The 23,223-nt window shown below is 37.2% G+C and overlaps 1 protein-coding gene across 1 annotated transcript in view; it reads left to right on the top strand.

Annotated features, from left to right (window-relative positions):
• COG7 (component of oligomeric golgi complex 7) overlaps positions 1-23,223 on the top strand; it is a 51,377-nt gene that overhangs the window by 11,213 nt on the left and 16,941 nt on the right. The window contains exons 3-10 of the mRNA XM_003341651.4: positions 3,725-3,841; positions 4,581-4,749; positions 9,296-9,378; positions 10,528-10,650; positions 13,763-13,961; positions 16,343-16,470; positions 17,659-17,813; positions 21,573-21,689. Coding sequence (XP_003341699.1) covers positions 3,725-3,841; positions 4,581-4,749; positions 9,296-9,378; positions 10,528-10,650; positions 13,763-13,961; positions 16,343-16,470; positions 17,659-17,813; positions 21,573-21,689 — 1,091 coding nt within the window. The remainder of the gene's footprint in view (positions 1-3,724; positions 3,842-4,580; positions 4,750-9,295; positions 9,379-10,527; positions 10,651-13,762; positions 13,962-16,342; positions 16,471-17,658; positions 17,814-21,572; positions 21,690-23,223) is intronic.

Raw genomic sequence — 23,223 nt, 5'->3', positions numbered from 1 at the left:
AGAGAGAGAGAGAGAGAGAGAGGCAAAAGAATAAAGATTCAGAGACAAGGAGTTAAAAAATATAGGCTCCATCATGCATGCCCCTCTGATGGAATTGAGAGAGAGCTCTACACGTGTCCCCAAACTTTTGTTGGAGAATTTAGGAATGTGGAGGGGGAGGTATCTAATGAACATATGACATGGCATAGGCTTTAACATTGGCTCAATTGACAATCACGTAATCAAAGAGAAGGAGGTTAATCAAACATGTGACTTTGTAAGGAATATGGACTAACAAGGTGGGAGTTGGGACCCTGTGGCAAATAATGTCCTACTCAGGAATTCTTTTGCCCTTTGGAGTAAAGATTTGAAATACAATAAGCAAAAAGTAACACGACCACGAGTCTGGTATATGAACACATAAGATACAATATCAATACACCAATAATAATACTTTCAAGATGCTAATATACCTGGTATGCTACACCAAAGGCATTGATAGTTTTAGTTCCCCACAGACCACAGTCCCTGCTTCTGACCTAGGCTTCACCACCATCATTGAGAGGGGCAGTTACTGTGAAGAAGGGGCCCAGCTTTCTTACCACTACTACCATCAATTGATGGCTTCCCTCTGTTGGGAAGGCAAACCTGAGTCCAGGAGAAATGGACCACCCAGAGTTCTAGTCCTGCTTCCAGTTCTGCCTTTGCCACCATTAAACAACTCTCATGGGGAGAGTTTTTGGTGACTGCTTCTGCAGATGCTAAGACCTTCAACTCTTAAGTGGTGTTAAGAAAAAGTCAGGGAACAAGTTTCTGAGCAAACTGAATTTAAATGATAGCAAGCAAATCACACAAATCATGGTCTGCAGACACGCCCACTTGATCTGAGATCCTGAGCATCAACTGTGCCGGATCTGTATAGACAAAAAGAGGAACACACAAGCTTGTTTACTGTCCTCTTTAGTATTGGAGGGCTGAAAATCTTAAGAATGGATATTGTTCATTTTGGTACTGAGGGTCAATGACCTTGCAAAGGAGTCTTATAAAGAGAACATAAAAACTTTTGGTCTTACGGCACTATGAGAATGAGGTGCCTGGTAAAATACATGTCTTTATGGAATTGTCTGGCCACTCACTTCTAAATGTAGAAATTAACTACAGATCTTTCTATAAGATCACACAGTTATCTTACAACAAGTCTTTGCCTCAGATGGGCTGATGGCAAGAGCAAGGGGGTTACTATCTTTCACACTAATGTACTTCTTTAAAAAGGTTAATCTGGCATTGTACTTCTCTTTAGAAAGGTTAATATAGAGTCAATGAGATGGTTCAGTGGATTGAGAGCAAGGCCTAGAGACTGGAAGTCCCTGGTATTAATTTGACCTTAGACACTTCATAGCTATATGATTCTGGGCAAGTAACTTAATCCCCATTGCCTAGTCCCATGTTGGTGAACCTATGGCGCATGTGCCTGAGGGGTCTTCTCCCTTCTCTGATCCATTTTCCATAGAGCTGTCAAATAGATATTCCTAAAATGCAGATCTAGTGATATCACCCTTTCTTACTTCCCAAGAGTCTTCAATGGATTCCTCTTGGTTTTTAGGGAAAATGCAGACTCCTTTGTCATTTAAAGCTTTACATGATTTGGCAAATGCTAGATACTTTTTTGGTCAGTGATACTATGAAAAGAATTCCTGTATTTTCTGATATGTTGGGTCAGAAATTTGCTAAATTTTCTCCTAATTAAAGATTGTATGGTTTTTAAAAAATAGAAAACTATTGTAGGCTTTTGATTTTGAAGAATGGAAGATTCTCCTTATTGATTTACCATGGTTGTTGAATTGAAGGAATTCTCTCAGTTTCATTCTTTTAAACTGTGAATTTTCTTTTTCTCCTTAAACTTTTGTTCTTGGAATACTCAGACTTGGTTGAACTTTGGCCTGTATGAAAAAGAATTGATCTTAGTAGTGACTTTTGGCTATTAGGATTGTCAGAAGCTAGAAAGGGAAATCAATGAGAGAAAACCCTCCATTGATTAACTCAATCTCAGGAGACATGATTCCTTCTTATCATTCTAGTGGTATGTGATAGAAAACTCTGAAATCACAGTCAGAGAGACCCTGGTTCTGACAGTTACTTGCTATGTGATGATGGGCAAACCTTTTAACATTGTTTTGTCTCAGTTTCCTCTTGTGTGAAAAATGGGGATAATAATATTTGCCCTACCTGACATTATTTCCATTGGCATGTTGTGAAGACATATGTTGTTAATTGTAAAGAGCTCTACCAATCTGAGGTGTTGTTGTTACCATCTTATCCCTAAGCAGGCCATGGGAACAGATTGTTGGTCTAGAGGGGGAAGAACTAGGAGTAGGCAAGAAGAGGCAATAACAGTGAATGATTTTTTCTGTTTTCTCAGTAAAATAGGAAATGAAGTCTTCTTTTGAGAGAGAGGGGGAGGAGGTGGTAGAAGCTTGGAGAGAGAAGTTTGATTTAGTCTATAATGAGTGTGATAGCTCCTTCAGATTTGCCAAATGCTTTATGTCTATTATTTCAGAGGCCCATACCTGATAAAGGAGGCTCTTGGTAACCTGTCTTCTGGAGAAGGAGCTTACTCTCTTCTGAGGCAGCCAGGTTCATCTTTGGGCAGCTTTAATTATTAGGAAGTTTGTCCTGATGTGAAGCTTAGGCTTTCTCTTGATTCCTAGTACTGTCCTTTCTGGGTTCTAGAAAAGAAACTATAATCTACAGATAAAAAAAAAAATCAGAGTCCCATAACCTTCCAGAGTTCTTGTGGTTAGAAGAGCCAAGATTTGAAGTTAGGTCCTATGATTCCAAATAGAGTGCTTTTCTTAGGATGCTGATAACACTGCTACATCAGAATATCTAATATTATCTAATATAATACTGTCTTACATAGTGCTTTCAGGTTTATAAAACAATTTTCTCACGATTCTGTGAGATAGGTGGCACCAGAACTATTATGTACATTATATATAGAGAAAACTGGAAGTAATGTAAATTGTACAAGATCAGATAGCCAGTGAGTTTTAGAGCCAAGACCAGGTCCTCCTCAGGCTGAGTCCAGTGTTGTTTTTGCCATTGTTCACACTATTATGTTGTCTCAAGCTTTGTGGCATGCATTTTTTACCTATGTTAAGAATGTATAGGAAAAAAAAAAGGCCTGGTTAAGCAGGCTAGGAATCAATAAGTATTTATTGACTATCTACTGTTGTTAGCCTACTAAGTCATTACTATGCTACAATGGTTGAACAAATGTATAGGATATAGGCCTGTGATGATGAACCTATGGCATGTGTACCAAAGACGGCATGCAGAGACCTCTCTGTGGGCACCCGCTCCTGGCCCCACCTTCTGAATTCAGGGGGCAGGGCACTGGGTCTCTGAGCTACCTTCTCAACTAGGATTCCCCCACCTTCCCTGTAGGACTTGGGCAGCAGTCCCCTTCGCTCTGCTTGCTCCGGGGGTGTCTGGGTGCAGGGGTGTGGGTCCTTATGGCCTTGGGAGGTGGCTCTCCTCTTCCCCCAAACCTGGCTGGGAGCCAGGCCCTGCACCCCTAATGTAGGAGGGTGGGGCACTGCATGTAGCCTGGGAGGGATGGGGCATGGGCACAGAGTCCCTAAATGGTTCCAAAAAGCTCACCATCATTGAGATAGGCCCTGACCTAAAGGAGTTTTTATGTCAAGTTACTTTTTTTAGTTCAATTCTTATTCTTTTGTTTTAGGTACTGGTGGAGATTGACCAGGTGAAATCCAGAATGCAACTTGCTGCAGAATCTCTTCAAGAAGCAGATAAGTGGAGCACCTTGAGTGCAGATATTGAAGAAACATTTAAGACACAAGTAGGTTACTTGTAGGGGGATTATTTGAGATACTGTGGAGAAAAGCTAAGCTAGAGAGATAAGAAACTTGAGGCTGTCACATGGAAGAGGGTATGACTATAAAAGCTTAATTAAAAAAAGAATAGTAATTTTTTAAATTGAAAATGTTCTTTAATTAATTAATAAGAATAGTAATTTTAAAAAAGCTTAATCACCCAGGTTGGTAGATGATAGGGGTATGTGGAAACAAGGAAAGGGACAATTTGTAACTGTCTGGAGTAATTCTATTTCCTCCACTTTCCACACTGTCCTGACATTTGGACCTATGGGCATAAAAATGTTTTCTTGGCCAAGCCCAACTAAAAGCTTGTTGGGAGGGCAAGCTGGAGTCATTCTGCTTTCAGTCTTTTTCCATATCACTGCCTGTTACATGATAAGTGTAAGTGAGGCCTCATTTTAATACCTGTAAGCATCGTATTTTATTGAATTCTTGACTGTTTATGAAAAAGATGTTTAGAATTGCTTTTATGATTTTGATAATGTTAAATGATAAAGTTTTGTATTGATAAAATTAGGAACTGACCATTGTGATTTTAAAACATGTTTACATTCTTCCCCTGTTATTTCTGTTGAATGTTTTCATACCTTATAGACAATGTTTACATCTTTGATTTAAATGTAATTATGTAGCTTGAAACTTTTAAGAACATAGATTTTTATTAATGAATATCCCGTGCATTGTTTTCTGATTTTGTTGAAGGATGTGACTGTGATTTCTGCAAAATTAACCAGTATGCAGAACAGTTTGACGATGCTTGTAGATACACCAGACTACTCAGATAAATGTGTGCACCTTGAGGCACTGAAGAACAGACTCGAAGCCATGGCCAGCCCACAGATAGTGGCTGCATTCAATTCTCAGTCCGTAGGTGAGTACAAGTCTCTTCTGTCTCTGAACAGTTCTTCCAAAGAGAAGGCATCCTGACTGTGCGACCATTACTGAAAATACTGTCAGCCTGAATTAGGATCATGGGATCCCTAGATTTAAAACTAGAAGAGACCAAGTCTTTAATTTTTCAGAAGATGAGACACTGAAGCAATTAGCCCAGGGCTCGTAGTACGTGACACAACTGAAACTCAAACTGGGGTGCCCTGGCTAGGAGGTCAGCCTCCTTCCCCCTGCACTGAGCTACCTTTCCCGGTCCTTTCCCTGTTGGATGGTGGTGGTGGGCTTATGACAGTCTGTGAGACATGACATCAGACTCTGCAGAAGTTACCCTGGTTTCTGGGGTCTAATACATGCAGACTGCTTCCCAAGCCTAGAATATGTCCTCCTCTTCCTTTCTTTTCCTTATTTTCTCTCCAGGCTAAGTTCAGATACTACCTCCTCTTTGTAATCCTCCTTAATCTCTCTAGCTATTTGAGTTCTGTCCTTCTGATATCACTAGAGCACTTTCTCTGATCTCTCCTTTGCCCTGTATTCTTTAGAGGCAGCTATGTGGTGTCTTGAATGGAGTACAATACTTGGAGTCAGGAAGACCTGAGTTTGAATCCTGCCTCAGACATTTACTAGCTTTGTGACCCACAACAAATCACTTCTCATAACCATGGTTTCCTCATATGTAACATAAGAATAAGAACAGCCCCTACTTTACAGAGTTGTTGTGAGATTCAGAGGACAATCTATGTAGAGAGCATTGCAAAACACTATATAAATGTTAGCTATTATTATATTGAGCATGTTGTCTTGTACATAGCCAATGTTTAATATAGTTTGTTGATTAGAACTGAAGATTTTGGCTTTTTTGGACATTGGACTTTTTCTCCCATTTTCTCTTTTTTTCCAGCATACTTTTCTGCTCAGTTATTCTTTTTGATTGGTCATTCTCTCCTCACTATCATAATATAGTATAGGTAAGACACAGAAAGCTTAGTAGACTAGGACCATGGTCTAATTTTGACATTTGGTACTTTGTTACCCTTTCTTTCTTTTTCTTTCCAGGATTTCCATGACACTGTTCTCTCCTGATTTTTCTTAGATTGGACTAGGTGTCCTGTAGATGTATGATTCTGTGATTCTCTTTACTGTTGAGCTGCTTCCTCTCAGTTCACCCATGATCATTTTTTTTCTAGATGTCCCCTAAATATCTGCCCTCTGCCTTTTTTATCTTCTCTTTGCTACACTCTTTCGTTTGGCAATTTTGTCAGTCCCCATGGATTTACTGTTCACTTCTGTTTAGTGATTTGAAGAGGTAGAGATCCTCACTTCTATATGGTGTTTTGTTTTAAACCTTTACCTTCTGTCTTAAGAATTGGTACTAAGTATTGGTTCCAAGGCAAAAGAGTGGTAAGGGCTAGGCACTGGGAGTTATATGACTTGCCCACACAAGCAGGAAGTTTTTCAGGTCAGATTTGAATCCAGGATTTCCCATCTCAATCCACTGAGCCACCTACTTGCCCCCTTGTTCATATATTTTGATTGTTTTCTATGGGGGGGGGAGACTAGTTTTTATACATTTGAATCAGTTCCCTATATGCTTCTTTCTCAGACCTTTATCAGAGAAATTTGCTAAAACAAATTTCCCTCCAGGTTGTTGTTTCTTTCCTAATTTTAACTGCATTAATTTTATTTGTGCAAAAATATTTCAACTTTAGGTAATCAAAATTATCCACTTTATTTCCTGCGATGCTCCCTATCCCTGGTTCAATTAAGAAGTTTTACCCCACTTAGAGTTGTGAAAGGTACATCCTTCTGATAAAATTGAGTTTAAAGGACTGATAGGCAACATTTAAAGAGGTTTACTTGGAACAGATTAATGCCAGCAGGTGGTGCTATATACAGGACTATACTTTCTGTGTACTTCAGCAATTTATTATGTTGGAAAGCAGCTCTTAGATTTCCTCATTTCATTTGCCCAGCATAAAATAAGTGAAAACCATCTTCAAATAAGATGCAAAAATCAGTACTTACGGTGCATGCTTTCTCTGAAATATTGCTATTTACAACATTATTATTCTTTAGAATAGGAAAATATATAGGAGACAGGCTTTTCAAAATTCTGTTGATGTTGGCAGTTTCACAGAATGAGATGACTTTAACCAGAAGCTGAATTTCCCAGCAGAGAACTTCTAAAGCTATTGATCATTAATATGATTGAAAATTTTGTCTTTAAGTCTCAGAAGTATGCTAATTGATGTAGAACCTACAGTGGAATGATTCCTGTTAGATTAGAATGTTAGCATTTTAGAGCTGGAAGGAAATTTAGAAGCTCAGTAAAATTCTTCTACTTTATACATGTGAAAACTTGAGACCCAGAGAGGATTATATTGCTTTAACAAGGTAAAAATAGGAATCTGTGTTTCCTGACTTCCAATCTGTTTTCTTCTTTATAGTACACTGTACTATGTATATTATAAAGGGAATAATTCTTAAGAAGTCTGTGGACTTTTTGAGGTTGTATTTGGATCAAATACATGCTCTTGTGTCCTCTCTCTTTTCCCCTTCTCAACATTCAAACCCTTTTGACATCACCCCACACTCTATCCTTCTTTTCTCAGACTCCGAACAATACATGGGCTTTTTTTTTTTAAACCAGTAACAACACAAGTTTAATTAGCCATATAATGTAAAGGATATAGCATTGGTTCAAGTGGATGCAGCTTCCCTGCCTCTATGTTGGACATACTGACATGATGCTCATAAATGGCTACGTGAGCTTTTAATTCCATTTCCTTCCATCTTCTCTTGAAGATTGCATCTTGAATCACCCCTTCTTAAACTTCATTCTCTTCCTATCTCCTGATTCTTTCCTAATGCCTATAAATATGTTCATCTCCCTCATCCTTGGAAAAAGTCTAAATTTTATCAAACTCTTAAGCTATTTTATTATCTCTCTCCTCCTTTCTCAGCCAAACTCCTGGAAAAAGCTACTTGCATTCATTGTTTTTATTTTGTCTCCTTTCATTCATTTCTTTGAATTTTTGCTTCTAACCTCATAACTAATTTTAAAATTTTCTCTACAGAGTTAGTAATAATCAATCTGATGGCCTTTTCTTAGTCCTCATCTTTTTGTTCCTCTTTTGAAGCCTTTTACAGTTGATTGCCCCATTTTCCTGGATACTGAGGTCTTCTCTGGGTTTTCATAACACTCCTCTATGCTGGTTTTCTTGCTATCTGCTTGATTGTTTCTCCTCAGTCCCCTTTGATAATTCATCATCCATATAATGCCTCCTAACTGTAGATGTACCACATGCCTATGTCCTTAGTCTTCTTCATTTAATGATCCTCTGATTACATTACTCTAGAACATTGCTGAGCCTCTTCAATGAAATCCATAACAGGTCTATGCATGGTCTTATATCTTAGATAATGGTTATTCTTCATCGACTTGCTTCTAGGTTGAATTCTTTGGTAGTTATGGATTTGATTTAGGAGGCTCTATAGGGTTCTAGAGCTTAAATGTAACCATCACAATGTCATTAACAAACAAGAGTAGCTTGAGGATCTTACCATCTCTAAGGAATCTCTCATCCATTGAGAGTCTTGCTTTGGACACCCTTTGTGACAGTGACAAATACCTTTGGCTAATATGATTCCATGTTTTCCACTTTCCTTGATATTCATAATCAGAGGATCATTGAACAAAGTTGTCTTTTTTCTTTAATCAGTCAAGAAATATCTTATGACCTTAACGTATGTATGAGAACTCCTTATTGGAGAAAAGACTTTAAAACTACATTTTGCTCAAAAGAATCAGTGTCCACCTGTAAACACAGTGGAATCTTCTCTGTACTTTTTAGTTATTTGTGAAACTACAATGATGTAGTCTGCTATAGAATACTGATTATAAAAAACTACTTATCTCCATCCCATTTTCAAGGATGTGCTTGATTTGTGTATAAATTATTTTAATAAAGATTTATCAAGATGTGAGAGTAAATATATTGGATTGGTAGATATTGATATCTTGTCATTTGTGAGGTGATAGTAAAATCTGATTTATTATGCCTATCAATATAATTCATTTAGGTATAATTGATATATTTTGTTTAATGAAATATAACATTGCTCCTTGAAAGCTGAGATTGTTTTTTTTCTTTTTTGTATTCCTAATTCCTAGCACAGTGATTGACTTGCTGATTGGTGAATTGACTAGATCTATATATTGTATATACTCTGATTATATAATTCATTGTTTTTGTTGCATAATTATTTATTGATTATTGCTAATATTAACAATAAAATAATAGATCATAGATTTAGAACAGGAGGAAACCTTAGTTATTATCTAATTTATTCATTTTATGGATTATGTTAAGTCATCTTATTCAGGAGAAGCCTGATTGATAACTTCTAAATATTAATTTACCTCTTTCTAACTTTTTGGTAAATAATAAATTCTTTTTAGATTGTATTTTATCTGGAATAAGATATTTAGTAACTCTTATCTTTTGCTTTATATTTTGCTATTTTAGATCAAGCCAAAGTATTTGTGAAAGTTTTTACAGAAATTGATCGAATGCCTCAACTTCTTGCCTACTATTACAAATGCCATAAGGTAAGAAATTGTTGGGAAGTTATACTTATGTAATGTCTATAAAATTTTGCTGTATAAATAATGCAGCACCATGTAGTGGAAAGAATTCTGGATTAGAGTCAGAAGACCTGAATTCTAATCTTGATTCAACTTCTTTTTGGATGTTTCTGCAAATCATTTAACCCGAGTCCCAGTTTTCTCATATATAAAATGGCAATATTATTGTTATTAATATGATGTTCACCTCACAAGATTGTTGGGAGGATTAAAAAAAGACAAGATATGTAAAGTGCTTTGTAAATGAAAAGTACTATATAAATATGAGTCATGTAAGATTTTAAATCTCCATGCCCTTTTGGAATTTTTTCTTTAAATTTTCCTATCCAGTAGGGGGCACTACTGGCCTAGGCTCTCCATTAGTTGTGTTTTAAACCATCTTCATTTTTTTTTAAACCCTTACCTTCCGTCTTGGAGTCAGAATGGTAAGGGCTAGGCAATGGGGGTCAAGTGACTTGCCCAGGGTCACACAGCTGGGAAGTGTCTGAGGCCAGATGTGAACCTAGGACCTCCACTCTCTAGGCCTGGCTCTCATCCACTGAGCTACCCAGCTGCCCCCTAAACCATCTTCATTTTAAAATCTCTTGAATCTTTATATGATGGGATATTGGCAAAAACATTTGTGTAAAGGAATTAATGTGTCAAAGCGAAAACAGTTTGATCTATCCCCATTTATCTACTTTAAAAAGTGTTTTTTTTCCCCCTGTTTTTGTGTTCTCTGATTGTAGTTGCTACCCTACACTCCATTACCTAACATATTTGGAATTTGGTAAATATTTTGGTATTGAAATTGGATATCAAAAAAATTTGAAAGTTGTTAGCTATAACCCTAATCCCTTCAAATCCTATCCTCAAGAGGCATTTAAAGATTGGTATTTAGGGTCTTAGGACATGGATCTTTCAAGGCTTTCATTAATTGGGAATCAGTTGTATGTGAGAGAGAGAGTGTGTGTGTGTGTGTGTGTGTGTGTGTTTATATATAAGCTGATGAATGTAAAGAGGTACTTTTTCTCTGTGATATTGATTCAGAGAATGCCACATAGTAGTAAGTCATTTTTCCTGTCAGGAGGGAAAAGCTAGTCCATTAAGACATCCTTTGCTTCTCCTTAATAGGCACAGCTTTTGGCATCCTGGCAGGATCTTTGTCAGAGTGACCTAACTTTAGACCGGCAACTAACTGAACTCTATGACACCCTGCTTGCTGCCTGGCACACCCAACTCCAGTGGTCTATGCAGGTAAATATGATGAAGAGAAAACAGAACAGAATCAAAGTTTCTTAAGTGAGTTTCCCTTATATTTAGTTTCCAAAAAAAAGTCTCAGAAATTAACCAGACAGTCTTCTTGGAGAGTTAACCTATTTGCTATCCCCAAAGGAGTTAAAAGATCAACTTTAAAACTCATGTCTGAAATGCTGTTTGGTTGTTATTAAACCTCTTCTTATCGTTTTTATCTGTATCTTAAACAGAATCTAGTATGACAAGTGTTGCAATTAGTTCAGTTAGAAAGCTTGTAAAATTCTTGAATGTCATTATCTTCTGATCTAAAAGCAAGAGGAAGTCAATCAGGTGATGTTTGACCACTGTGGGTTGACCTGAAGTTTCCCACAATATCAGTACACTCCAGATATTAAGGGAAAAAATTGTTTAAATCTATGAAATTGGGGGCAGCTAAGTGGCTCAGTGGATAGAGAGCCAGGCTGAGGGACAGGAGGTCCTGGGTTCAATTCTGTTCTCCAATTCTTCCTAACTTTTTGACTTGTCACTTAAACCTACTGCCTAGTTCTAATCACTCTTCTGCCTTAACACAAAACTTGGTATTGATTCTAAGATAGAAAGTAAGGGTTTAAAAAATATATATACTATGAAATTGGCCTCTGTTTGGAAAGGGAGAATTGAGGGTCATGGATTTCAGCTTGAGGCAATCTGAAGTTGTTTTCCCTCCAAACAGTTAAGGCTTTTAAATCATGAAGGATGACTGTTCTCTTGACTTGAAACTTAAAGATGCAGTATATCCTTGTCACACAAGAGGAAAAACCAACCTTGATTTAGTGCAATGTCTTGCAAGGCCTGTTTAAAACTTGGCTATTTTTTCTAATTAGTTATGAATCACTCTTCAAGTGTTCAGTCATTCATTGGTATGTGCCATACAAAAGGCTAACACTTTATAAAAAAGAGCTCACTGTACACAATAATGTCATTCACTTAGGTTGAAGGACTTTTCCCCACATTCCTAACTCCTTCTATTTGTGTTAGTCTAACCTATTCTTGCATATGATTGTGGGTACATATCAATTTTCACTTGGGTATCACACTGCATTTACCCTGTCCACACTTACTTATGCCACTCCACCCCTTCTACCACTTCCTGTATCACTGGAATAAAAACACCAACTCTGCTTGTATCCAAATAAACTCAAACAGCTGCCACTCATATAAATGCCAGTAAAAATCTAAGAAAAGGGAATGAAAGCACATAGTAAAAAAAGCCATCTTTGTGTCAATTAAAGATCAGTAGAATTTAGAAGAAGCACTGAAGGGGATAAAGAGAAATGTATTTACATCTTTAGTTTTTAAAATGTACTATTTATAAACTATAAACATGTTATTGGATTTAATGTTAATGTAAATTGAGAAATTTTTTATTTTGTTATGATCTGAGTGCAGGGATGTCAAAATTGGATAGAAATTTGGCCACTAAGCTGTACATAAGGATTTTTGTGGGCCGCATAAAAGTCAATAAACATTAATTAAGTGCCTACTATTTGCCAGATACTTTGCTAAGCATTAGGTATACAAGTGGAGCAGCTAGGTGGCACAGTGGATAGAGCACCAGGCCTGGGTCAGTTCAAATCTGTCCTTAGACACTTATTAGCTGTGTGATCCTGGGCAAGTCACTTCATCCTGTTTGCCTCAGTTTTCTTATCCATAAAATGAGCTGGAAAAGGAAATAGCAAGCCATCCCAGTATCTTTGATTATGAGCAATAATCAAGCTTTTGTGTTAAGAGAATTTTAATTTGGTGGTGGTACCTAGGATGGATTCATAAGGGAGATACTAGAGACAGATATATCCATTAGGAAGCTCTCATATTCAAGGTATAAAGTGATAATCTCCCTTGATGGGGGTAGCAATGGGAAGGGAAAAAGACCTGGCTAGCCTAAGAGATATTTTGAATAAAGAATCAACAGGTTTTGAAAACAGATTAGGTAGATGGCATGAAGATATTTCAAATTTCAAAATGGTGGTACAATAGATGGAAATATGGACATTGAGATCTGAATCAAGATTGAAAGGGAGAAATTGATTGTTTTGCTTTTGAATGTGTTGAGTTCAAGGTAATAGTTGATGTCCTAATCACAAGGGAAAATATGAGATTATACCCTAGGTAAAATATAGGGGATGGAAATATGAATATGAAAATCATCAGCAATTTTTCTATTTGGTGAGCCATTTTATTATTATTATGATTTATTTTGTTTTCTTCCTACTCTTGCAGGGAGATCCTTAAGAGACCCCAAGTTCAGGCTAGAAATTAGGTTTGTAGTTTATGACTCAGGATTAAAATATCTACTTTTAAGGATTCTTTAAGAATAATGTAGAATTTCAGTTATTGATTGTGTATTTTTTTCCTTTTTCTTTTTTTTATCTTTAAAAATACTATTTGTTGTATGACCCAGATCAAATTGCTTGCCAGGTCTGGGAGTGGGGAGGGAAGGAAGGAAGAGAGATAATTTGGATCATATAACTTCAGAAAACTTATGTGCAAAATTATTATTACATGTAATTGATAAAATAAAATATATTGGTAAATAAAAATGCTATTTATTATATAGGATAGCTCTTTGGGAGGGAGAAGAAAAGGGATCCTGGGGAAAACTATGAGGATATAAAAAAAGACATTAATAAAAGTATATAAAAATAATACTGAAAACCATGTCTTGAATATGTCAGAAGGAAGCTAGCTGGATTGAACCTTTTGAAATTCCTTCCAACTTTGATTTAGTGAATGATTATTTCTTGATACTATTTCTTTTTGATATCTTTGATAGTCCAGTAGTAGCAGAATTGTTTTTTTAGTTTGATTTTTGACATTCTAAATGAAAAGACAAGTGAGAGACTTGCAAATAGCTAGTTATATAGCAATGTTTCTTGTTTAAAGTCAGTGGAGAACCCTTGGACTGCTGGCTTTTTACCAGGTCCCATTAGAGTCTATTTGTGATGTCATTAGTGATGTTTATGGACTATTGGGACAAATTGATTTTAGTGGAAGGTGGCCACTGTTTTAAACTGCTTGTACTTAGTAGGTTAGAGGGCTTTTTATGAAACTAGTATATTTCTTCCACATCCAGGTCTTCAAGAACCCCCACGAGGTGGTAACTGTGCTTCTGATTCAGACGTTGAATGCTTTGGTACCCTCCTTGCCAGTCTGCTTGGACAGTGGAGTAGAGAGAGCAGGGCCTGACATAAGGCTCACAAAGCTACTGGAGCTCTATGACACCACTGCCCACTTTGCCAAAGGCCTGGAGATGGCGCTTCTCTCACATTCCCGTAAGCAGGCTCTGTCTGTGTGTCTGTGTGTCTGCTTTTTTTCTCTCTTCACTTTCTCCCTAATTTCTCTTTCTCTTCCCCTTTTTCTCTTCTTCTCTTCTCACTTTTTATCTCTCCCCCTATTTTCTCGCTTTCTTTCTATCAATGCCTTCTTCCCACTCTCTCAGTCCTTCTCTTCATCTCTTGCTTATTGTTTCATTTGCTCTTTCCAGATATTGCAAAGCCTGGGCTTGCTTATTTTCTAAGATAACCACTTTAACAGAACAAGAAGGAATCAATATTTCTTGCTTCGATAGGTAATTCATACATTGACATAAAAATGTGTTGAAGTTTTTAGTTCTTGTTTTTTGGGTATCCATCTCCCACTAGGCTAGTTGCACTTTTTTAAAATGAGGAAATCTTGTTTGCCTCTCAGTGGGTTTTGAGGTTAAATGAGTTAAAGAAAACAGTTGGAAACAATGTTCATTGTGTATTGTTTCTTCAAGTCTTCTTGGGGCTTCAACTAATCTGAACTAAAATTAGATTAAGAAGAAAAAATAGGTTTAAGAGTCAGAAGTCTCTCTTCTAATCTCTTACATGGCACTGGGTATCCTTGGAGAAGAAATCACCTTTAAAGTATCAGTTATGTAAATATCAAGATAAGTATTTGTGAAATATCTGGTGAGAGGCTGCTCTATTCTTGTATGGGAGCAGGGAGGAGAAACAATGACTGATTAGGTGGAGTTGGAGGTTGTTTCAGGGGTTAGCTTGTCTATGAGATTATAGATTAAGAACTCGAAGGGACCTTGGTCATCTGGTACCAGTTCCCAAATGAGCATGGGCTGTGTTGGCCATTCCCCATGTACAGAGCATTCTTAATTTTCTTTTGGGCAAACAGTACACAGCATGTTGTTTTCTTAGCCATTTCTCGATCTATTTTAAAGCATCATAAATTTTTAGTTACATGAACTTTGTGACGCATGTTGGTGTCAAATCCGGAAATTGCCTAGGTAAGGCCTTGTTCTGCCATTTGGTTGGAGTGTGTCACTGACTTGGTTTATTTAATAGTTATTCTCTTTAATTACATTTGCTTATAATTGCTTGTACATTCCAGGGAGTGTTTATTGTTCAGTTTCTGGTGATTCATAAGGTATTCTTGGCGTACTCATTGGTCAGGCTTTAATTATGGGAGGCAGGAGATCCACTGTGGATATTGCAGAGAAGTAATCTCCAAAGGAATGGGATACAGTTGGCACCAGAATTAAGAGTTAGGAGGCTGGGCATGCTGCTGGTGACAGGGTGGAGTAAGGTTAGAGGCAGATGAATCAATTGCATTAATCTAAAGTGGTACTAGGTATTGTTGGAGAAGAAGAAATTGTTTCAGGCATCAGCTCTGAGGCCCTTTTTGGCTTGTGATCAAAATACATGCAGACATACATATATGTATATATTTCAAGTCAAGTCATCAAGTAATTATTAAGTACCTACTATATGCTAAATTTGGGGGATACAAAGAAAGGCAGAAGACCATTCTTACTCTTGAAAGTGCTCACAGTCTAATGGGGGAGACAACATGTAAATAACTGTGTTCTTTATAGGATAAATATAGGTAGGATATATATATAGGATAAATCAGAGGTAATCAATAGAGAGAAAACACTAGCATTAAAGGGAGTCATGAAAAGCTTTTTGTAGAATTTTGGATATTATCTGGAACTTAAAGGAAGCCAGGGAAGGAAGGAGGCAGAGATGAGCAAGGAGAAAATTCTAGGTAGAGAGGATATACCTGTGAAAATTCCCAGAGTCAGGAGATGGAGAGTTTTGTTCAAAGAACAGCTTGGTAATTTGACAAATGTGCACATGTGTGCACATGCATGTCCACACCCACCCACCCATATGCATATATTTGAATACTTATACTACAGTCTACGATTTTTTTCCCCTCCCCAAAGCAACAGGAAAGTACCAGAAACTAGAAGTATTCCCACATGCAGGGCTGTTCTCTAGTAGCTTATCTTTTAGTAGTTTGCTTGATTAAGTTAAAATTTAAACTTTGAGATGCCTAAAAACAATAGGTTGTGAGGGTAAGGAAGCTGATGACTTTTAACAGTATTCTAGCATCAGAACAAGTAAGGACTATGTTTATTTAATAGCCTGTAGTTGCAAACCAGGGAGGTGACTAAAATGTTTATTGAAATGATTGTTGATTGAAGAAGCCTCCATGATAGAAGAAGCAGGTGGCAAAACCTATTGGCATCATTTTAAGAGTTATTAGGGCATTTTTCAGGTACAGCAACAGAGTAAAAGGAAAATCATTTAATAAAGTTATTTACCTACTGTTTTCCAGAAATCTGATTTAAATTTCTAGTTGACTTGTCTCTCAAATTGCTGATTCCTTCTAGGAGAACACAACTTGGTGAAGGTCATGGAACTGGTGGAAGCTGTGTTTGGCCCATACAAACCATACCAGTTACAATATGGAGAACTGGAAGATAGTCATCTTCTCATTCAGATCAGTGCTGTCCCTTTGGTAATGTAATAATCCTGTACATCAGTCAACACGTGTTTAGTATTTGTGTATTAGGTATTTTGGTAGGTGTTACAAGGGCTACAAGAAGTATAAAATATAGATCACACCTTTAAGGCAGCTTATAATTTAATAATTTCCTGTTTAAGAATTTTTTTGGTAAATTAGAGTTTTAAATGTTCTGGATAATTTGGTGACTTCCCAACATTTATAGAACCTTTTTTTAAACAAAGCTATTAATTATAGAATTCATGAGACTCTTAGAAGCTCAGTGGATGGGAAGCTATATCATTTCAGTTTCTTGTTTTAAGTGTCTAAGATTCTTGACAATTTAGAAAATTATCTTGATAGTGGCAGTCTTAATTTGCTATTTTTATCTTCCCCAATTTTTTCTTACGAATTTTTTTTTGTTTTGCCACTAGGTGTGAAGAGAACATTGTCATTGAGGTGTATTTATTTTCTCCTAGAGAATTTGATCATCAACTAGAAACTTACAGGATCAATGTCAGCTTAACTATAAAAAAAGAGGAAAGAAGTAGAAAATGTTAGTTTGAATAAAACATGCTTTTCTGAGCAAAATTTGTTTCTGCTATCATCCAGATATCTTAAGCATGTCCTTGATGGTTATGGTTTCTAGGTACTATCACAGTATTTGAATGTTTCTGTTAAATGAGTTATTCTCTGGTGGAGTCTGGAGGTCCTAGAACTAAATTCCCTTTTATTCTTCCCATGAATCTATACCATTGATTATTCTAGGTCAGAAGTGTCATGCATAGAGTCACTGGGTTGCATTGTGGCAGGTCTGAGTGTAGCCTGAACCAAATTAAAACATAATTGAGAGCTAGGTGGCTCAGGGGCTTGAGAGCCAGGCCTATAGATGGGAGGCGACATTTCCTCACTGTGTGACCTGGAAGGGCTATTACCTAGCCCTTACTGCTCTTCGGCCTTGAAAATCATACACAGTATTGGTTCTAAGAAGGAGAGTAAGGATTTAAAAAAAATTACTGGGAAATATTTAATAAAATAAATAAAAATACATATATAATGTTAATGTGTGGTTTTCCAAGGTCAGTATCAATATGTAGCTCATAGAGATCCTTATGCATGATTTAATAGCCCTGGTTTTCATTTGAGTTTAACACTGGTGTAGATGTTCTTGTGTCTAATGATTTTTTCTTGTTTGATGACTAGGAACATTGGGAAGTTATCGACTGTGTCCAAGAGCTGAGCCACTCAGTGAACAAACTGTTTGGTTTGGCCTCAGGAGCTGTGGATAGATGCATCAAATTCACAGATGGACTGGGGACTTGTGGGCTTCTGTCAGCCCTGAAATCACTTTTCACAAAGTAAGGCAGTACTACCCCATGTAGATAAATAGAAGTAGAAAAGAGCCCAAACAGGTCATTTGTTCTAATTCTCTGCTTCTAGACAAATGAATTCCTAAGTCATGGAGGTTCTAGAACCCTGGTAACTTATTCCTGAGTCAAATTACTATGACAGTTAAATTATTTTTTCTTATATTGAACTGAACAATCTCTTGTTGTAGTAAGCTTAGAGAGAGACTTTTGATCATACCAGAACTTCTGAACAAGTCATTCAGAGTTCTTGTGACCAAGAATGGGTCAGTCAGTGCCAGTCAATGTTAGAGAATTTTAATAGGCTAGAAGAGATCCTACCAAATTCCTTTTATGCTTTCAAGATGGTTTTGATATCTAAATCAGAAAGTTGAAACAGAAAACTATAGATCAAGTTTTCTAATCAATATCAGTACAAATATTTTAAATAAAATATTAATATAGGCTGTAAAATCATACATTATGACCAGTTTGGATTTGTACCAAGAATACAATATTGATTCAATAATAGGAAAACAGTAAACACAAAGAGATCAAATAGAGAACCAAATAGACCTAAAGAAAAACAAAAATCATAAGATTATATCAGTAGATGTGGAAAAATCTTTTGACGAAAAAAATACATATTTCTATTAAAAACACAAAAAAACCTATGAATAAGTGATATTTCCTTAATATGGTAAGTTATACCTATCTAAATCCAAGAACCAGAGGCGGCTGAGTGGCTCACTGGATTGAGAGCCAGGCCTAGAGATGGAAGTCCTAAGTTCAAATTTGGCCTCAGACACATCCTCACTCTGTGATCCTGGACAAGTCACTGAACCCCCATTGCCTAGTCCTTACCACTCTTCCACCTTGGAACCAATACATAGTATTGATTCTAAGACAGAAGGTAAGGGTTTTAAAAAAAAATGGAGAAAAAGAAGAAAGTTACTGAAGTGATTAGCACTGATTCAGGCTAGTCTTGTGCAATTATATTTTATTTTTTTTATGAAGATATTTTACCAATTTTATTTTTACCAATTACATGCAATAACAATTTTCCACATAAGTTTTCTGAAGTTATATGATCCTATGTGTCTCCCTCCCTCTCTTCCCTCCCCCTTCCCAGAGCTGGTAAGCAATTTAAACTGGGTTATACTTATATTATCATGCAAAGCATATTTTTATTTTTTTGTTCATTGTTGTAAGAGAATAATCATAAAACCAAAACCCTGAAATAAAAGCCCAAATAAACTAAGGTGAAAAATCCTATGCTTTGATCTGCATTCCAACTCCAACAGTTCTTTCTCCAGAGGTGGAGAGCATTCTTTGACCTAAGTCCCTTAGAATTGTCCTGGATCGTTGTATTGCTGATAGCAGCAAAGTCGTCTATCCCAGATGATCATCGAATTGCAGTTGCTGTGAATAGTGTTCTCTGGGTTCTACTTATTTTGTTCTGCATCAGTTCATATAGATCTTTCCGAGGCAATTTTTAAGAAGTGATAAAGGGAAAAAGAAAAGTAGTTTGATAGAAAGAAAAGTGAATGGGAGGGAATTCTAGGTTAGGGAAAAGGCAGGTTTAATGGGTCTGTGGTGAGACAGGGTGAAGCACCTGAAGACGATATGAACACCTTTCTTGACTGGAGCTAAGATCTTGGTGTGGCACAAAGCAGAGGATGGGAGTGGTTAGATGATGAGAGCACCTTAACACAGCAATAAAGAGTTTTTTTAGATGTGAAATTGAGAGCCAAAGGAGGGTTCCAGGAAGATCAATTATATGATTAAAGCCACTGTGTAGGAGAAAAACCTTGTTATAAAATGTCATGACATATTCGTGTAAATATTACTGAATTTTAAAATGAAATTAGTGGAGCATTTAGGTGGCTTAGCAGATAGAGCATTGTTCAGTCTCTTACACCTAAAACATACAGTGAAAATTACATCCCCCCACATTCCACTGCTGGTTAGATTCCCTACCCTTCCCTAAAGGCCAAGGAAGTTGTTAACCTTTTTTTTTTCCTTTAAGAGAAGGAACTCTGGAAGCTTCACAGCTTTCCTTTTTCCAACATAAAGGCAAGAGCAATCCTCTAATGGGCAGGTGAAAGGATTTTGAAGAGAATTAAATAAGCCCTTTGTCATTTTGATATGTTTTCAGGCCATGTTTCCCTACTGGGCTTTCAGGTAGCTTCTCTCCTCTCTGCTTTCACTTTTTGGTCTTAGGAAAGCTCTTGTATCCTTCAGTCATTTTTATGTTCCTTTTTTGAGGAAGAAAGTTGTAAGGGCTTTATTTTTGTTTTTTTTGAACACCTACCTTCCATCATAGAAACAATACTGTATTTTGGTTCTAAAGTGGAAGAGTGGTAAGGGCTAGGCGATGGGAGTTAAGTGACCTGTTCAGGGTTACATAGCTAGGAAATGTCTGAGGTCATATTTGAACCCAGGACTTGCCATCTCTGGGTCTGATTCTTAGTCATCTAGCTAACCCTGAATGGGTCTTTATTATGTAGACAAATAACTTCTAGGGAACACTAATAGCCCACAGGGGAAAATAGCCTTTCTTCTCTGACATAACAATCTTATAACAATCCTGTCTTATGGTACTTTTGTGTGTGTGCAATTTTTTTTTACTAGAGATGCAGGGAGCATATGACATTTTACCAAATGGCTTTAGAGTTTAGAGTGGGGGGAAGAGAAGACCCCCAAAATAAAAACTGGGGTAGGAGAGGAAAGGAGCTCTGATTCCAGTGGACAAAGGAGGTATTTCCTTTCCATCCTTGGAAGTGGGGACGAGGTGAAGGCCAGTGTTTCAGTATCATGGATTTTTTTTGGGGGGGGAAGACAGGGAAGGAGCAGTACTTTTAATTCACATTATAAAATCCTCTGTAGTAGATAGGGTAGGTATTATCCTTTTTGGATTACATGATATGTTAAGGTCCCTAATATATCTAGCATAATGTGATTGTAGGAATCAATACTAAAGGGATAGAAATTAGGCCTGGGATTTCATTGGTGGAGGGAATTCCCAGTGAGGAATTTCATCTTTCTTCAGTATGCAGCCTTCTCTATAATTTAGTCTTAGAGAATTGCCCCAAACCGTGAGAGGTCACACAATTCATATGGGCCAGAGACAGGACTTGAATTAGATCTTTTGATCTGATTTGGCTTAGAGGTTGGCTCTTTATCCTCTCCATCACATTGCCTCTCATAATTAATCAGGAAAATGAAGAGATAGGCCCAGAGATGCTAAGAGGGTTGTCCCAGGACGTATGATAATCCAGTAGTGAAAATGGTATTGAAAGCACAAATCTCCTGTCCTCTAGTTCAGTGCCCTTTCTACTCTACAATAGTTAAGTCACATGACATGGAAATTTGGTACATACCAGTTGTTGGCCTCAGTTGTTGTTTTTAGCCTGCATCAAAGACAGAAAGGTCTAAGACCTCTTTTAGCTCAAACATTCTGCTAGGCTAGAGCAGACTAAAATACTCTCTACAGACTAGAATACTCTCTACCGACCTCTTCATTTAGATGAGGAAGCTGAGCCTGAGAGGCAGAAGTGATTTACCCCACAGCAAAGCCAGAACTAGATTCCATGGCTCTTGACTCCCAGTCCAGTCCAGTGCAAGTTAATAAACATTTATTTTAATCAACTTATAAAGAAATGCATTTTTTTAGGTAATTAACTTTTTGGCCAAGATGCTATATTTAATTTGTGTCTTTTAGATTTGAGGGGTTTATTGAAAACTTGTCTTCTTTTTTCTTCCTCTAAGGTATGTATCCGATTTCACCAATACCCTCCAATCAATTCGAAAGAAGTGCAAACTAGATGATATTCCTTCCAGCTCCCTTTTTCAAGAAGATTGGACAGCTTTCCAGAACTCTGTACGGTAAGGTGGGAAATGGGGTTTAGAGAAAAAATAACAAAGCATGAAACTTGCCATTGTATGTTCTATGAAGAAAATATATGTGAGTTGTAATTTTTCTCTTTCATTGCTAAAACAAATAACTTCTTCCCCTATTTTTTCCTCTGTCCATTCCCAGATTCTAGAAGCCCAGGGGGGAAAAAAAAAGGTTCTCTTGAGTTCTCTTAGTTTAACAACTTTTTTTTAAGCTTTTTTTTTTAAAACCCTTACCTTCCATCTTAGAATCAATACTTTGTATTGGTTCCAAGGTGGAAGAGTGGTAAGAACTAGACAATGGGGGTTAAGTGACTTGCCCAGGGTCACACAGCTAGGAAGTGTCTGAGGTCAGATTTGAACCCAGGACCTCCCATCTCTAGGCCTGGCTGTCAATCCACTGAGCCAGGTAGCTCAGGGTCCTTACCACTCTTCTGCCTTGGAACCAATACACAGTATTGATTCAAGATGGAAGGTAAGGGTTTATTTAAAAGTATTTCTTTTAATTGAGTGGCTTGATATTTCTTTACCCCCATAGCCAGGTTGTATAGAGCCAAATGTATTTCTTAAATTAAAAAAAAAAACAAAGTACTCTAAAACATAATTGATTTGCCTCAATAATGTCTTCTAGCATAATTGAGTTAAGTTGAATGTGGTGGGCAAAAATTTAAATAGAATGGAAGAAGTGAAAAGGCAGTTCCTTATTTGAAAATCTAAAATTATTTTCTTTGTTAAGAATTGGGACAATTAATCAGAAGGGAACATAGCATTGTCTGGAAAGGGCATTGTGAGAGGAGAAGTGATTTGCCAAAGGGAGAGTTAAGACCAGAGTCAATGTTCAATGAAATCTCTTTAGCCTGGCAAGGCATATGCCGTCTCATGCTCAGGAGTCTGATTGGTGTAGGGACATCTGTTTAGAAACCCTCCAAGTGACTTGAGTCCAGATTTGACAAGGAGATTTGGATCTGCTTGGGAGATGTGTGGAGGTTAGCAGGGCACCACTTTGGTGTAAGACTCCTTTGCCATCCCAGCAGACACACACCCCACCTGTAAAGATCACCGTGACCTGGCAGGCTAGGATGTTCTGCCTCCCCTTGGTTCACCATTTCTTGGTATACATTGAAATGGTATATACAGTACAAGGCAGTTGTGTTGTTCCTGGAGGGTGATGGAATATTTTAGTTCTCATAAACCCTCCTTATGATGGAATGCCTAGATACCCTGGTGATTGGCATTTTGAGAGAAAGTTAAAAGTTAACCACACTTGGGATATTTTTAATCTCCAGGATCTGTCTCACATTATGAATTTGGTGTTAAAGTGTTCCACTGTTGAAATTTGAAGTCTGATATAAGATGCCTTGAAAATCTAAGAACTAGAGAGCAGCTTGGTGGCTCAGTGGATAGAGAGCCAGACCTGAAAATGAAATCCTGGGTTCAAATCTGGCCTCAGACACTTCCTAGCTGTTTAATTCTGGGCAATAACACTTAACCTCAATTGCCTAGCCATAATCACTCTTCTGCCTTA

This window comes from Monodelphis domestica, chromosome 7 (genome assembly GCF_027887165.1).
Source record: "Monodelphis domestica isolate mMonDom1 chromosome 7, mMonDom1.pri, whole genome shotgun sequence".
Lineage (NCBI taxonomy): Eukaryota > Metazoa > Chordata > Mammalia > Didelphimorphia > Didelphidae > Monodelphis > Monodelphis domestica.
This window is presented reverse-complemented; position numbering and strand designations above follow the sequence as displayed.